The sequence below is a fragment of the Lingula anatina genome, chromosome 4 (genome assembly GCF_051362555.1).
Source record: "Lingula anatina isolate TDL-2025a chromosome 4, LinAna3.0, whole genome shotgun sequence".
Taxonomy (NCBI): Eukaryota; Metazoa; Brachiopoda; class Lingulata; order Lingulida; family Lingulidae; genus Lingula; species Lingula anatina.
The window spans coordinates 22,555,415-22,573,677 of NC_141770.1; the positions used below are offsets into that span (position 1 = coordinate 22,555,415).

Sequence of the window (18,263 nt, forward strand, 5' to 3'; positions counted from 1 at the left end):
CGGCGGAGGCTATCGAATGTGGTCAGAGGTAACTTGACACGATGAAGATAGGCTATAGTGAAGAGGTTAGTGGCAAGTTATCTCTGAAGCTCAGGGTGTCTTTATCCGACCCTGCAGAAAAATTGTGCAATTTGCATAGTGTCTGTTGTGCCCATACTCTGTCTTGGAAGATATAGTCTTTTACGCAATGAGCCCACTGTTTTATTGTGAATGAAAGTGCTTTGGTGAACTTTAATTTGTTTTCTGGTCAGGGTAACTCATGTAAGTCACTCTGACCTGACTAAGGAATTGGCCTGAGAAATGCAATGATTTACTGTTTTTTAGTCGGTATTACTAACAAATTAGTCACTTCTGACAAATGCCAAGTACTGCGGTTGACATTTCATAGTCGGCTATCAGTAACCGTGTCACATTTTGCTTATTTCACATTGCTTTTATTTCCTGGAGTTGCTCCTTATGCGCGTGTATGTAGTGTCTGTATATATTCATAAGTTAAAATACAAAGCAAGGTAGAAGGTATTTGCTTACGTCGTTATAACTACGTATCCATTCTAATTGGGTGTGATTTTCCAAGGCAAAAAAAGAAAGCAAAATCGATAGCACAATTTCAGACGAAACGGTAGCTTAAATCGGGTGATGTGAAAACTGTTAAGAATTGAAGAAATAGCCTGAAGGTACATAAACCAGACATCAGCCGCGGTTTAGAATGTTGTTTATGTTTCCAAGAAAATGACAAAAACCCAGACAAAAGAGAGAGAGAGAAAGTAACGTTTTACCCATATTAATCACAATAAACAAGAAGGTTTGCAATGCAACTATTTATCTTTAATATTCATAATCATATTTGTACTACAATGAATGCCAAAACTGCAACATCTGTTGCGGTTGTTTTTATACTGCCAAATCCAAAGTCCGGTCCGTCGTTTCCACTGAAGCCAACTCCATGTTGATCAAATTATATCAAATAACGTGATTGAATAATATCGGGGAAAAATCCTCCTATAAATCAGTCTGTCTTAAAATGGATTTTCTCGAATGAGAAATGGTCGAGTTAATCCAGCTCCGACCTGAAAAAATAAAGCGGTGTTTTAAAGTATCGTTATTAATTCATTATTATTATTACAATACTGTTTGCTGTTGAGAACGTGTGAAGAGAGTATCAGGAGTAAAATGGTTAATTTTCGTGAATGAAAATGGTCACATGGACACGCCTGCGAATGACATGCCCAGTAAACATTTAAACTGAGTGTTAAACACGGCGCAGAGAGGAATTAAGAAAGAGCAAAAAAGCCTGGTAGGTGTGTGAAGACAGACAACCTTACAACGGTGTAAATATTGAAAAGTGACAAAATACCGATACGTCCCCTCCACACAGACACAACTTCCTGTTATTCCCTCATACCCAACTTTTACGATAAAAATGTATATTGCTTGCTTTGGTAAAGACCCTCATCAAATCCCCTTTCCTTACACCACATACTTTGTATCGCGTAAGTTCTTTAAAGAAAACTTTAATATAAGAAATAAAGAAAATACAGTTATTTAGAACTACGAGGAATGCACCTGAATGCACACATGATACTTCTATTACTAGTAAGAGAGGCATCTCTGATATACTGTAGCCTATGTACACTGTACGAGGCAGTCCACACGACACGCAACTTTTGGTTTCATGCTGCGTTTATGCTTCTGCGAGACTGCGTCATATATTGTTGATAAGCATTTTTTGCAAAATTGGCAAGAAAGATGATTCTGTGCACTGCAATTGCAAACATCATAAAAGTGACACTTGTTCAGTTTGTTTGTCTGTTTTTTCAAACTTACAGGAATTAGTCTATGGGCCAATGTAGACCCCCCTCCCCCCCCTTAGTGATTTTCGTTCACTATGTTTTTCTGATAGCTTAGGTCCTAAGCTTTGATTTTCCGCTTGTTTGCCATTAAACTGGTGGTGGGTGTGTGTGCTACAGCCGTTGCCATGGTAACGTCTGAGATAAAAAATTGAAATTTCTGAGACCAAAAAAATATTAAATTTTTCAAATGTGTTAAGTGAATGGAATTCAAAATCCTTTCAGATGTATAGTTTAAGAGCTGCACTATACTTTATGATCCTCAAAATATTCCAAGATGGCTGTAAATTCAAGATGGCGGCCAATTTTTGCTAATTTTTGAGTAATTTCAATTATTTTTCATATTTGAGTCTTTATTCAATAATAAAGGAATAAGAATGTGGGATATGTTTTGATGCGCCGGAATAGCATACAGTCTCTACTTGCTACCTGCAGTATTTATTTTAGATGAAACCTTTTAATTTTGCTGTAAAATCCTGAAATCCAAAATGGTGGCCAAAATATAAGTCTGCTGTCCCAACTGGAAAGATGCCAAATTTATCATCAAAGTGTCATTCTTTATTACTTTTAATAAACTGAATTCGAGCTTAGGACTTTTTAAAACAATTTGCATTAATTCTGATTACATTAAGACTTTCAAAATTCAAAATGGCCGCCAATATGCTTATACACACTGGCTAAAATTGATATAATATATTCTTCCAACAGAATATTAATTTTAATTATCTCCCACCAACTTAGCCCCATTAGTGATTTTTGTTTACTATTATTTTCTGGTAGGTTAGGCCCTAAGCTTTTATTTTTTGCTTGTTTGCCATTAACCTGGTGGTGGGTGTGAGTAACAGAGCTGTTGCCATGGTTATGTCTGGGGTTGAAAATTGATATTTTTGAGACCAAAAATAAAAATTAAATATTCAAAATGCATTTAAAATCATGGAATAAATGGTTCACAGTGCTACATTTCAGTTGCATTATGGCAGATAATACTTTTTTAAAAGATCTCTTTCGTATGGATAGATGGCTTTAACGGTGGAAGCATCTTCTTCACAACTCCGAACACGACTGTAAGGATTTTGCGTGAATCGTTTGTATAAAATATTGCATATCAATCCGTCTGGGTGAAAAAGGGGATATTGTCATATAATACGATTCCCAAACAAATTTTCCCTTTCGAACCATGCCACAGTATGAATTTATCAGTAGGTCAGTGCTATCTTGAATAAGTCAATGGGCTAATTCCCAATGAAACTATCATTCTACGTAGATCGATCCAACTCCGCAGAGACTCTCGCTGAATGCAATCAGATTAACGTACCTCCTCCTGGCGCTCAGTAGAAAACAGAAAAGCTGTTGATTATACGAGTATGTTGGAAACAAGCCAAGGCGTGTCAATATATAAATCTGATTGCATTCAGCGAGAGTCCCCACGGAGTTAGATCGATCCACATAGAACGATAGTTTCATTGGGGATGGGGCCATTAAATGTCTCGTTTGTCTATAATGAAAATATCAAGTAATCACTATTAGTCATTTCTCATATAGTGAGATTAATTTCTCTGTTTTTGACACTCACATTCTGAGGCATGCTTGTGGCCGGCAATAAACCTGGCGCGGTAAGTGCAGTGTCGTCTGCTGGCTGAAAGAAAGTAAAAACAACACACTGTCAACACTTGTTTTACGATCCATTGAACATTCAGACACATTTTGACACATTCCCACAGTCACAATGCTTTACGTATGTCGGAGAGCAGCCATAACTGCCATTATTAAAAAGCCAGCCGCTTAACCTAAGCTTATAAAAGAATTGATGAAAGGGTGGTCATTGTTTCAGAAAAAAAAAGACATATATTTATATATATATGCGTACCGGTGTACTGGCTATGTACGGTCCGTACGCATGCTCGTAGCAAGCCGCAAACATTCCGCCCCCATTTCGGGTAATCTTCACTTTCGGGCATTGGCTCGTCAACTCTTTATTGGGACAGGCGTTCCAGTCATTTTCTGCGCGTTCCTCGAGGCCTTGCAAACTCAGAAAGAGTAACCTGACAAGATATTAAAAATAATCATTTTTCCATGATAAACTAAGAGTGATGCAGCAAAAGATGTTAGTAATACTAAATAACATTGGTTGTATTATCAGCTGCAGTGACGCCATCATCTTGTATAAAGTTTAAAAAGAGATTCCATTTCGTTATCGGTTTTATCTGGTCGTGTAACAGCGGGGGTTGGGTGGTTTAAATTTTCCTAGAAATGTCAACAATCTATGAATCTTTAATCACTATGTTTACCATAAACATAACCGTATATTTTACCGTTGCATGTGTATTATTGAATTTTAATTTTAATAAAAAAAAAGGCTCCATGTCCATTGTGAGAGTGACTCCAAAATTCGAAATCGGATTTATGCATAAAGATTGTAAATTTCCTAACATACCGTAATGCCTTGATGCTGTGAACGGAAAACTGTTGAAATTTCTAATATAATAAAATTCATTCATATTTTCTCATCATTTTGCTTTTTAAACGACATACCCTGTGCTGACGTCCCAATACGCAGTGTAAGGATCGGTCTGGGTGGCGTTCTCGAACTCCTCCATGCTTGCCGCCATTACGATAGGGGTCTTGTCATAGGTCATAACGAATGACTCCGTATCGTTCGGAAAGCAAAGTCCCAGGCGTATTCTGTGGACGTTTCTGTGAGAAAATTAAATGAAAATAAAACGAACAGTTCATGTTGTATATATATATATATATATATATATATATATATATATATATGGGCACTAAGCTTACACAATTATGTTTAGACGATAATTAATTAGAAACAAGAAAACACTCCAAAAGCGCAGACTTCCGCCAAGAAAAGGGCTATATACATTTAAACAAAATGTTTGAAGAGCGAGCTTCAGCCAAAACTGTTATCTTCTACCCTTCCCGTATATGTGTTTATCGGGAAATTTTCAGCAGAATTTGTAAAGACCCGTGCGAGATATCGTGTGAATGAACATCCAGAGGAACCAACCCCTATGAAAACATAACCTGTTTCGGTGGCGGAGGTGGTTAAACTACACACGTACATTAAGCGCACACGCTGCGCATATACACGCCATTCCAATATACTGTAAATATTTTTGAAACCCCATTGCTATATGTATTGCGATATTATCGGTGAGTCAGATATTCCAAGCGTCCATTTGAATAAAAACATCTTCAATGCCAGCATCAAACTTACTTTTCAAAACCGTCCAATGTCATTTCGACCTCGTCTCCGACTTTCCCATCAAAATGGACGGTGTAGTTGTAGTTGTTTATCATTAAGAAATGGTTCGTATTTAACTTTTCACCGATGATCTCTTCTTGGTGTTCGTGGAAATCGTCCCTGACCACGAAAAGATCTTGTAACAAAGCATCCCCGTCGAGTTTTGAATTCAAACGGACCTGAATTTTAAAAAAGGTTCCATAAACACTTTTTAACTAGCTGTTTTCTCAATACTTTTCTTTTCATTTAAAAAACACTATTAACTCATAATTTGAAAAACACCCGTATCTCATCTAATCAAATATCGAATTCAACCGACGTACACCGAATGATTCGGATAAGCGAAGTGAAGCCATCACATTTAAAATTTGGATTAAAACTCAATTAAGAATGCTAGCTCCTACACAGCAGTGTTACTGAATCGAATCAAAATGGAAACAATATCTGTGTAGATTGTTTACCTTCTTTTGTGCAAAGAAAGTAAAAAAAAATCCAAACAAACGACATAAGACATGTTTTTGCCGACGAGGAATGACGTTTCAACCTTTCCATCGAATGATCTTGATCACAAAACCTGTATTGGTGTCGTTAGTTGTTAAATTGAACTTTTTCTTAAGCCATTGGGTTTATTTTGAAATCGCAAAAAATACAATCATATCAAACTACATGTTCTTTTTTTCGCGGTAAAAAGGCTGCAGAGAAAGACGGTGATGCAAAGAAATCCGACTGAATCGGTTCGTAAAGTGCACGTTTCGTAAATCTATTTCTTTTCAACAAACGCTCTTCATACCCTCGGTAGATACTGCAGGATTATAACTCCGAAGACTGTTCAGACACAAGCTCAGACAACTGGATTCATTCTCTGGTGATAAACTTGCTAAATAAGGAAGCACTAAGCAGTTGTGTTTTTTGCGCACGAAGTCATTAAAAAAAGAACGATTTCTTACCTTGGCATACCGTTCAGGACACACGGCCATGTTCCAATTGCTAACGTTGTAGCAGTTATGAGTGTTGTAGAACCATCTTGGCTTCACCACATGGGCGCCTGCGTGGCCTGTAAGGCTGCCATCATAGTCGTGTATAATGGCACTCTTGTCGCCATTTCGATCACCGAATTCTGTGCCAAAGTCGCCTGAGTCGTCGCCATCGAATACGCGGTTACCATTCTGAAATATGACGCAAATCACGTCAACTTCTATTTGAACTGATACTTAGGGCGCTTCCAGAACAGCTGATCCGCGGATGGCTGACTCCACTTAAAAGCACGCCACCTTATCCTCTGAGGGTCTTCCCACCGTCCACACGTGCCCATAAACGGATGAAATTTCGGCTCCCCGGTTTAATTGCTCGACCCTTGCACGAAGGTGGAGGCGGGGAGACCATCAGTGGATTAGGCTGCTTGCGTTTAAGTTGGGTCGGTCATATTTAGTTGGCGGATCAATTAGTCCACGGATCATCTGTTCTGAAAGAGTCCTTAGGTTCGAAATTAACAGCATAGTACTTTTCTTTTACTTTTTTGTAAAGTTTATAAAGTTAAAAAAAGTTACTAAGGTGACGGTAAACGATCACGAATCCAAATAGAAATGACGATAAAAGGAACTAACCGTGTCATCCTCAAAATCGAAAGTGAGGTTTGCGACACTGTTGACAGTCATAGAGAACGCCAAGGTGTTCTTAAACCAGCCTAAAGCTCCGCCTTGCCTGAAGTCGTCAGAGACGTATCCACTGAAGTGAGTATCTCTAACATGCTGAGTGACGTCATACACGATGAAGCCATTAAATGCAGTGTCACTGAAAAAGAATTTAGAGGCCGCTGAATGCGTCTCTCGCATGCTGAATGACGTGACGCGACGAAGCCATTTAAAATGTGTAACTGAACGGAACAGAGCAACATGATTATTCGGTTCACGGGCGGGTTTTTAAGGTGCTAAATATAATTTAATTGTCAATGGTTTTGAGAAACGATGCAAACTTACAGTTTTTTGTAATTCGGGACAGATTTTCCTAGTTTTTGGTAGCTGGTGCTTCCGTCTCCGGTAACCGACTTCAAAATTTCGGACTCCCCCTTGTTCTTCGATTCCCCAATGAGCACACTGTTCACCAAATACACCAAGTCGCCTCCGGCACTGAAAGCTCAAAATTAACAGATGAACCAAAACAGCAATTCAAAATGACGTGCCAACCAATGAAGTGTTCATTATGTCACGTTGCACCCGCTTAAACTAATATGTACATATTCTGTTAAAATTACCATTACCAAATTACTGGTGCAAAATTGGCATGACTATCACGTCTTGTTACAGGACCAAAGTTGCAGGTACGGCCCTCTACAGAGGTGCGGCACAGTCAGGAGAGTTTTGTCTTATAAGACACTTAAGGACAAAATATGCACAACTTACACAGCATACGTTATTCCTCTTGGGCTGTCCGCTAAACTGAAAATACACAAGGTATATATCAACATACACTTTTGTAGTTCTGTGAAGTTTATTTGTTTAAAAAGAACTTAATGAACTCAGTGCTGCCTTTCGAAATTTTGTCACACTGTCAGCTCTTCTGGCTCGTTTTCGGATAATCAAAGAAAAAGTACGACCAGTACAGAAATTCACGTGGCATTTTGCAATATATCAAAACAGGACTGAAGATAAAATATACAACTCGGATACTGTTCAGATTTAAATCCTATCAACTTTTCGCTATGAAAAAAAGTTGTGTAATCATTGGATTCCGATACCAAGTAATGAGACTTACGAACAATGGTCACATCTCAGCGGGCTTCCTCTGATCCATACATTCTGTTTCCAGTTCTTAAAGGCAGTTATGCGCTTAAAGACAACCTCCTCCGTCGGTCTGTAGTCGTTACCTTCTTTAAGGAGAGCATCCGTGGAGCTTAACTTGTTGTCCATGAAAAAGCCGTCCTGTGGAAAACAGGAAAATTTCACCGGGTTGACAATGACAATATGTTATCATGTCTTAAAATGTAGTTTCCTTTCAACTTACAGCAGATTAACACTAATTAACAAAGATAATAGAAAGTCAAAGATACTGTAAAATATAAAATACGCTTTTCGTGACGGCGACCCGATTTATCAAGTGTATATGTAGGTAAAATATCCTACAGCGTTTTAAAAGAGCCCATACTATTAAACTGCAACCAAAAGTTAATCTTTCAGCGAATCTCCAAGAAAGGACATTCAGTGAAGTATAAAAAAACGGTGATTTTTATTACCATTTCAAAATCTAAAGACGAAGGAAAATTTCTGAACAAAAAATCGAATCAAACATAGAAAATACCTATATCCAAAACTGCGCTATATTTTCAACAGATATAAAACAAAAAATAACATACCCTATTGGAATGAACCACGTTGTTCTCAATTTGAGGCACAGGAAATCTTCTGGCCTCGCCTTCCGCCCACACTGGAGGGTCCATTGAAGCTGAAAGCCCGTTCGGTGACTCGGGAAAGATTATCCAAATGCCCTTATCCTGCAAATTTTAACTGTTTAATCAGCGATGCTGGCCCGTGTGTGTGCGTGCGTGTGTGCGTGCGTGCGTGCGTGTGTGTGTGCGTGCGTGTGTGTGTGTTTAACCAAAGTTCGCAAGCGACAAGTTTTGTTGAACCCATGCGCTCCCCTCATATTTATCACAGTTATCAAAAAACAAGGGCGCGAGTAGAATGAACATAATCATAAATTTACTCTGACACAAGTACTTCTTTTCCGGAGAAAATACTGTATATTGCATTTGCAAAACTTAAAACACCAGTTTCAATTTTTTCCCTCTACGCAATGAACTGCTTTGTAACGTTTGGAAATCATGAATGAGGATGAGGTGAAATTGGGCTTAAAATTCTGATTTTAATTTAAGTTAAAACTTCACAAAGAAACAATGTCAATGACGTTACACATGATCATACAAAAATAAAGTAGGTGGTCAATTCGAGGTCTGGAAAAATTACTCGATAATAATGGATAAAAAGTTCCGCAAATGCAGTCAGTCTTGTCCACGGGTAACGTTAGATTGCCCCCGGACTATTAAAATATGTTTCAAATTTAAATCAGAAATCATTAAAAAAAGTCTGAACTAATGACATTTTACTAAGGGTGTAAGCACGGTACTAGTGTTTTTAAAAAAATTGGTCTTCATCTTAACGTACCTCCGAACCCCCAGCAACGTTGTTTCTCAGGTAAGTATCCGGGCTCTTTATCCAAAATGTAGCTGGCCTGGAGGAAATAACAACACGCCCTCAAATGACAGAATTATTTGCATGATAAAACAAAAAAGGAACTTTTGCGTGTAAATGGTTCCAAGACAATTTATCGATGGTTCAAAATCACGCGTATGAAGGCGCGTGTTCCATGACAAATTTGGAACATTACAGGATACTTTATTTTTTGCCATAGCTACAGAAAAGTTATCTTCGAAAAAAAAAGTTCATTCTCTCCTCCGTTCTTTTGTTTCCATTAATTTTTAAAGGGATACATGTGACAACTCCACAATGAGTTACAAAATTCCAAAAATTGTAAACAACATAGAAATAATCTGTGTTTGCCATCGGACCACCTGGACCTTCATAGATGGCTATATACCCTTTGCAAAAAAAAAAAAAACCCTTGCACAATGCAGTCTGCTACACGGACCCTCAGTTTCGTCACACCGGGGTCAGAAAACTCGTCTAAACTTTAAGATCAAAATTTTAGTCTTCTTTGGCCCAAGTTACCCAATTTTCACTGAAGTACTGGGCTCATTCTATAACCATAAAGATATATGGCTTATGCTACAGACAAAAGAGAAAACTTACTCAATTCAAGTGCACTAGTATGGATTTACCAACTGACGTAGACCCAATTTCAATTAGAAAGGTTTAGATCAGGACAGTTTTATTCATTAATTTCTTTCTTTTTTATTTTGCTTGTGAAATCAGCCCCTCAATATATTGGTCATCAAATCCGAAGAAATGTGACTTCTTTCCGTCTTCCTCCACAATATGGAGTAGGCCCTACTTCCCAATTATCTGGTGAATCACCAAATAACAATATTGCTGTCAACGTTACAGTGTCTAATATTACTTGAAAAGACCCTTATTTGAAACAAACTTGGCAAGTGATTTTAAAAATCGTCGAAAAAATTATTCAAGACCTCTGTGAAGCAATCTTTATCAAATCCTCGAGAGGCAGTTACTGTACTTCTCTGATCAAATAGTTTAATCCACAGGGACATCTATTCTGACAGATCCCCATGCTGACAAGACCCATGTAACTTATAGGCCTACTTGTACCTCAACGAACGGGCAGTTTATTTTCCAGCTAAAAATATATTATTAACGTTACTTACGCGGTGTCGGTGGGAATGAGAACCCCTTCCATTGTCCCAGTACCAAGATTTCCATCGAATACAGTCCGCCTTTCCGACCCGTCCTCCAGGAAGTAGCAGTGGCCGATACTGAGATAGGCCAGGTTGTCCACGACCTTAAGTATTACAGTCAGGGACTCAGTCCTAATCAATAGGCGCATTCAGATTCACACTTCGTACTAGCTGGGTTGGCGCAACTTGGGAGGGGGGGGGGGGGGTAGATTGTCGCTAAGGTGCAATACGTGGAATCGGCATTATCAACACGCGAAAGTTATTTACCACTAGCAGCTCTGGAGGCGTGCCAGACAATTAAGCTTTTCTACTGATTGCACTTTAGGGAGAATCCCCTGCAGAGTTGGGACGACCCAGCTAGTACGATGTGTAAATCTGAATGCAGTCATCGAGAGTACTACCTGATTTATCATCCACTCTAAACCCCCTCCTCCTCCATATAGGATGCGGTTATGCCGCCATCCCTCAAAATACGAAATCTTGAGTAGAGAGGATTAACTTGTATACACATAAAAAACATTGAAATAAACGAAACTTTTATTAAGTGAAAGAAGAGGTCATTGACAGGTCTTTTGAATGTACAGTAAGAGCGAAAAATAACGAGATCTAGATATATTCTACATGGAAGCCAACTAAAAACATGCATTTTACATATAGTGCGTCAGTAAATCTAAAGTCAATTTGCCATTAGTTGGTTGTTTAATTTCATAACCCATACATGATACAATCATGACATGGCACTTTTCATATGACCTCACAACTGCGATGGCTCTGTGATGTCAGAGTGACGTGACCGTGACGTGTTGTGACGTTATATTTTGCCATAAACACTGACCTGAACACCGCTGGTGCCGTGCACGGTAACACATCGCGATACTGAGTGGTGGATAGAGTTCTGCCTTATGTAAGGACTGGGCACCCCCTCTGCCGTGTCGGTGTCCCCACACATGTGAAAATGGATGGGGTAGGTTCCTAGTGAATTTGATTTAATGGATAAATACATACACCTGTGCATACATGTATGTGGACATGAATTATATAATAAAACAATTATAGCCATCTGCTTTTGGTCAGTACGAAGAATGTTATTGTTCACCCCACCCAAAATTTATAATTGTATAATATTTAAAAGGTGTGAAATGCTAATATTATGAGTTTGGGAGCAATTCTTTGTAAACACTGGCCTATGGTTAATATATATTTTTAAAAAACAACAAACGGAACGTCTTGAGGACTTGAGGGTAATTTGATGCTATATCTGACGAGTTTTGATTGATTTCGCTGGTGCATTTGGAGAAATATTTAAAATTTAGACACTTTCAATAGTTTGCTAATACGTACCGAGAACTGCATGCTGCCCCATGTGCTCAAACTCAGCGCCTTCAATGTTGACAGAGCCAAAATGGTGATGTACCTGTCAGTGCAACAATATGGGAAATTTAGGGCAAATTTTAATCCAAATATCAGCCATATTACGTGAGATATTGATTTTGCAGCAATTAAAACGTAAATATCACATAAAGCTACATAATGCTGAAGCTTTTCCACAAATAAGCCTACAGCTTCAGATGCATGCAATTAAATGTTTTGTATTGGAAGTATTTATAAAAGAAAAAACCTATGGAAAGTAAACTAACTTTCAAGTGTCCTCCAAATATATCTATGTCAAATACGTCGCAGTGATTATCGCCATAACAAGAGAGTTCACGTTCCCCCCTTATGACGACATTCCTGGTGAGCACCCCGACGTCCGCGCGTTCGTCTACATTATCAATCATCTCACCAAAATGATCAAACCACAAGGGTGCTGAAACAAAAGAAGTCAACTTATATTATCATTACTTAAAATGGAATAAAACGTGAACATGAATAAGATGCAAAAGGCAAGTAAAGAGACAGATTGGCAGATATATAAGGAAAAAATAAAGATAATAATAATAAATGGAAGAGGATGATTGGAACTAAACATAGTCATCTACTACAAATGGAGTGATACAGACGTGCCTAGTTATACCGTAAAATTGAGACTGCTTGCCATCCAGGAAAAATCTTTAAATCTACAAGAATATATCAATTGTTGAATACCATCCAAATAGATTCATTCAATAATCGTTAACGAAGTTTTTGATTCAGCATACAAGAGGACTGAGGATTGAGATTGGGAAAATTTGTAAAGAGGAGAGGACGACGGGTGGGTGGGTGGATGGATGGGGGGAGGGGGTGTATCTAAAAACAGCTTATTGACGGGTACGTAATGAACTTACAGTCTAAATCCACTCTCGTCTTCCTCACATTTGTGACGGTTCTTATTTCTGTCTGCATCCAGTTGTAGTCCGTGGATCCTATCAGAATCTCATCCCCTTTGAAATAATAATAATAATAATAATATATCATCAATACACAAAATACGACAATAAGTTATATTTGTGTTGATAATGTCAGACATCAGAACTGTAACAGCAGGCATCCGACACTCTTTAACCATGCATTTGCATCGAGAGACAAGATGTGTAACTAAGTGATTTGAGATTTAATTCATAAAGCAATGTCTGATAATGTGGTATCATGAAGATTGAGAGAGCATTTATTTACTAATAAAATGTCGTTCGTGTATCTTTATATGCACGAACATTATTACTACTATAAAGTTAATCCATAGCGAAATGGAACATTGGATAAAAGTGCCTTCAACTGCATATTTTAATATTTAAAAATATATTAAACAACGAAAAGAATAGAGCAAATCGTTTTTAAAAAGACAACATGAAAACTTTTTTCTATCTAAGAGGAACGAATTATGTTTCGACTCCTTCATTAAAGGGTGTTGATAACATAAGTGACTCCCCGATGTGAGTTTCAATGTCAGCGCATCTTGACCACCGTTCTCGCCCGCTTCTTAACAAAAAAAAAATGGTATTTATGGGAGCATCCAGATAAAACCATCCTACAAGCTGGATCAATCCAACTCTGCGAGGATTCTCGCTCAAGTGCAGTCAATGTAATCCGCTAAATTGTCTGACACGCCTCCTCGACCAAGAACGGGGTAATAGCTATCATGCGCGATCGGCTCTCGAAAGCTCTTTTACTCGAGGAGGCGTATACAATTAGGTGATTACACTGAATGCTCTGTAACGAGAATCCCCCTCAGAATTAGATCGATTCAGCTAGTTCGATGGGTTTATCTGAACAAGGTCTAAACAATGCAGTTAAAATGTTCGTCAACTTACCTACGTTCCACGACGAAACGTCATCTGCAAGGAACAGCGACGTGGTTCTAAAATCAGTCTGTTCCAAAGCCTGAAATCGCACGTACTGTCTTTGTTGCTTTGTCAATCTCTTCGGCTGTTGTTTGACACTGTTTCCACTCTGGACCATGTACTTCGCACCTTTGATGGTCAGGGTCAAGATTTTTGTCTCGGTGAACACATGTCCACGCATTTGGGCCAGTTCTTCAACCGTGTCCTCTTCTTTGCCTACACACAGAATGAACAAAGTTTTTTCCTCATAGCATAAACGTAAGAATTCTGCAAAAAAGTTTTTAATTACTAACTGATTTATTTATTTATTTTAGTTGTAAATTATGAACAAGTACACGAAGAGCTAAGTGCAATTTTCTACTGTATTATGTTTTTTAACATATTCATAATCTTTATGTCAAAAGGAAAAGGATCAGTCTTTGATAATTATATGCTTTTAGTACATATGTCATGATAAGGACAATTCTAATTTTAAAAACTACATTAAATCTAAAAGAAAATAGCACAATTCGAGATCATATATGAACACTCACAGCGGTTGCCTTGAAGAGTAAATAGGCCTACATGTAGTTTTTTTTAAAAGTCCTTTCAATGTTAACTGATACAGATTGGGTACAAGAAGCAGGAAAAGAACATTTTCACAAGATAAAAAAATTCCCTTATATGTATATGGATAGTTGTCAAAGGTGATTTATCTCTCTCTCTCTCTCTCTCTCTCTCTCTCTCTAATTGCATCTGCTAAGGAAATGACACAGTGTAAAAACGGATGCTTCCAGTACATACAGTAGATGATACCATATGCCCGGCTGTCAAAACAAAGCCATTGTATGCCTTCTACCAGGACCGCATTTTATATTATGTGAACTTTTTCTCTGACGAATTACTTTCAATTTAACCAGAGACATTTCTGTGAATATCTAGTGAAAAAAAAAAACAATCTGTGACCCTGGTAGAGGGTAGGCATTGTGTATTTTGCAGCCAAATTGATGGTCCGCAGTTTCGTGGTTTTGCCACTCTGCACAAGTTCCCTTACATTCTGATATCTACACGAGTTTCATAAAATCTTTCTTTGTCATGTTTCTTTGGTTGGAAGACTAAAAAGGACCAAAGTCGAAAAGGCACAAGGGAAAATTAAATCCTACGTATATATTACTGAAACACATAGGCCCTATCCGTTTCTTAAAAACAATCTTTGAAGATCATTAACACCATTAAAATGACTAATGCAATAATATTCTTTACACGCAGTCAAATATAGAAAGATATTTACCTTTGATAAAAATGGCGGCATACGCGTCTCCTTGTTGGAAATTCCTAAGCTGTGTGGCCCCCTTTTCCTCCAGTGCCGTCAGAAGGGGCTCCAAATCAAAAGTGGAATCGGGGCGCACGACTTCTTCTCGAACCGCCAACATGGCAAGTTGACCGGAAGTCATTCCTAGCAAGTGTGAAGTACGACCATATATCAGCAGTTCTCCAAACTGTACATTTCAAAATAGTAAAAAAAAAAGTGAGGTCAGAAGAATAGGAATTTCTGATTCGCAATGGCATAAGAAACCCGTCCTCTATATTTTGATCCACTTACGTCATTTTACATCAAAATATGCTCTTTTTGAAGGGTTTCAAAGCAAACCTCTTTTTTATAGAACACGGACCAAAAACCAATGCATATATCAGACATACATGTATGACATGCAATGTTGATCGAACATAATCAAACGTACCCCTGATTCTAGCTGGAAGATCTTCTTCTATGTCCTGCCTAACGTTAGACTCATAAACGGTTTTGTTCGTTGCAACAAGCTCCTTCTTTTTGTAATTGAACTCATAAAAATATATACCGCGGTCAAATTTGTCCCAGCTGCTTCCCAACTGAAATAGAGACATACTTGACGTGTTCAGACACGGGTAAAATTATGATTTCAATCCAAATGACTATTTCTACCAGTACAAAATTTTTCAGCTGTTGGCCTTTGTGTAAACTGATATAACCTACCTTCAGTAGTAAAAGTGAATTGATAAAATGGGGGCATGACGCAGACAATAAATGTCCTTATTTACAGACAAGGACATAAAAAAAGTGTTCTTTGAACTGGAATCGCTTCGAAGAAAATTTAGTTGATCTTTGTACTCACATCATGCGAGAACAGGAGTCCATCATCGGCTGTCGAAGGTTTCACAACGGACTGTGTCAGTTTCGTCCAGGATATTTTATCAGCACCGTGAATTTCCAGGTTTCCATTGTCTACTCCTATAAACTTTTGCCCAAAGTCTGTCACGTCCGGGATGTCGTCTCGTTTCCCTGAAAAAACGTTAGAAACTTAACCAGAATCCTAAAGTCTGAGAATACTCTATAAGGAGGTTGCGTTTTCTCGTCTTTTCGTCGACCTTTTGTGTGAACATACTAAACTTTTGGGTTTCAACGGATTCATAGTCCCATCAGACCTCTTGCGGTGTTTTGGCATTTTTCGCTTGAACCCCCCGCCCACTCCCCCAACAGAAAAAGAACATCTTCTTACCTCTAAGTGTAATGATAGCCTTCTTATCTGCTGGATACTTGCATTCTTCAGACCCAATAATCAGAGATCCGTTATTGGCAATCAGTATGTAGTAAGTGCTTACATGTAGATCAGTCCCTTCCGTATTAATCCCCCATATCAGACGCCCGTCACGCCTGATCTTAATTGCTTTGAGAGGAGGGGGTGACGTGTCCAGCAGTATGGACAACCCGTCTTCGATGATGACAACACTGTCCTCGGTGGGCACCTGAATAAACAAACATTTTTCGTGTCAAATAAAAGCCATACTAAGAAACACTGGTACTTCACCCAAGTGGTCTTTTTTAAAAATAGATACATGCACGCTGGTATTATGTTAGGGCCTGTTAAGAAGCACTCTGATCCGCGGACTAACAGATCCGCGGATCAAATATTTCGCTCACTTGACAATGGACACCCCCCCCCCCCCCAACTCCCACGCGCGCCGTCCCAGGGGCAGAGCAATTAAACATCGGCATGCTCTCTAGTGGGCCGCGCCTTATTTAATCGTTCGTAAAAACGCTTTTGGTCTAATAAATTAGAAAATTCACTATATCGCCACGTAAGACTATTAACGACTTAAACGTGAATTAGGTTAAGTTCAATGTGATGTACATTCAACTCAAGTGTTCTAGCGCAGAGTAACACACTTCCTAATATTTTTAAGGCAAAAGGATGCCTTTTGCAAAAAAACTAAACAAAATCTTATGGATTTATAATTTGTTACAGAAGTTTTTGACGAATTTCGATTTTTCACCAGGCAGGTCAATCAAAATGGTTTATCTGATTATATTATAATCAAATATGAATCCATATTCATTCCGATTTGATTTAAGATATCTAATTTAAAATCACTTTGTAGCTATTTCAGGAGCTGCGCTTCCACTAACTAACTAACTAACTAATGGCTACTCACAGCGTTCTCTGGCCAGCTCTGTGGGTCACTCCATGGCTTCAGACCGTTTTCTCCCCACGGACACGCGCTAGTATCGCCTTGAAACACAAATAATAAAAGAATAAAACCGTACCAAGATCCATTTCCGTTTCTACGTTGCATTTCTGATGAATATCATCAAAGTGCGACGATCGAATTTCCACTGGGGAAGAATCCTGGAGTTGCTGTTTTTATGCACTTCATTAATTGCATGGAAATCTGCTGATGATAGCCCTTTGAGGAAAGGTGTATCCTGGTATGGAGACTCGGTCAAAGAGCGGGTATAATTTACCAAAATTGATCTAAAAACAATTTTTTCCAGTAAGGTTCAAGGTAGCAAAGGGGGAGGGGTGTTTTCGATGTCCGTTTTCCTAACTCTAACTAATGGGACAAATCCTTTGTGTTACAACAATCTCGAAGATTCAATTTTATTAGCATGTTGAAATTAACATTACAATCAATATCGCACTTTAATGAATTATTTAGTAAAAGAAAAAAGAGTAAATTTTCCAGGAAAGGAAATAATTGATGATTTGATGCTAAAATATACCCCACGTGCAAAACAACTAAAATAATTCTAGGGCGCAACGAGTCAAGGCTAATAATGCCACTATAAAGTCAGTGTATATCTTGTCCTTGTCTTGAATAAATGTGCTTATTAGCTTTATCTCTTGTACAGTTGTAATTATTAAGACTCAAATAATCGTTTTTGAGACTCCAGCAACTCCCATTGAACTTAAATTGACTTTGAACAGTGATTGCTGCCGCGACACATGTACATGAACCAGTAATATACCTTCATAATGATCAATATACAAAATTGGTACCGCTATAAAGCCATCTGGAATTTCGAAACCTCTTATGTATCTGTTTTACTGAGCAAAGACCATCTTTATTCAGCGTCAAATACCCATCTTCAGTTTTCTTATGTTATTCTGGTAAACCGCCATTAAAACAAACAATAACCATGCCAGTGTATAAGTACTTGTATTAGAATATAATTGATGTCTATGAACAGCAGATTTATATATAAATCGTCTTTAATGATAAATTTCTGGGATGTGTTT

General features: G+C 38.2%; 1 protein-coding gene across 1 annotated transcript; it reads right to left on the reverse strand.

Moving 5' to 3' along the window:
- Nucleotides 1–803: 803 nt before the first annotated feature.
- On the reverse strand, nucleotides 804–17,361 carry LOC106163632 (cell surface hyaluronidase). Its single transcript, XM_087011821.1, has 23 exons — nucleotides 17,179–17,361; nucleotides 16,245–16,491; nucleotides 15,861–16,027; nucleotides 15,450–15,597; nucleotides 14,999–15,163; nucleotides 13,699–13,944; nucleotides 12,736–12,831; nucleotides 12,109–12,278; nucleotides 11,813–11,885; nucleotides 11,307–11,443; nucleotides 10,442–10,575; nucleotides 9,264–9,330; nucleotides 8,456–8,593; nucleotides 7,858–8,024; nucleotides 7,506–7,541; nucleotides 7,083–7,232; nucleotides 6,711–6,897; nucleotides 6,054–6,272; nucleotides 5,080–5,285; nucleotides 4,380–4,541; nucleotides 3,715–3,889; nucleotides 3,421–3,483; nucleotides 804–1,067 (listed from the first exon to the last, which is right to left on the reverse strand). Exons 1-23 carry the CDS (start codon nucleotides 17,317–17,319, stop codon nucleotides 1,017–1,019), a joined length of 3,345 nt encoding a protein of 1,114 aa, XP_086867947.1. The 5' UTR covers nucleotides 17,320–17,361; the 3' UTR covers nucleotides 804–1,016.
- Between the last annotated feature and the right edge of the window lie 902 nt (nucleotides 17,362–18,263).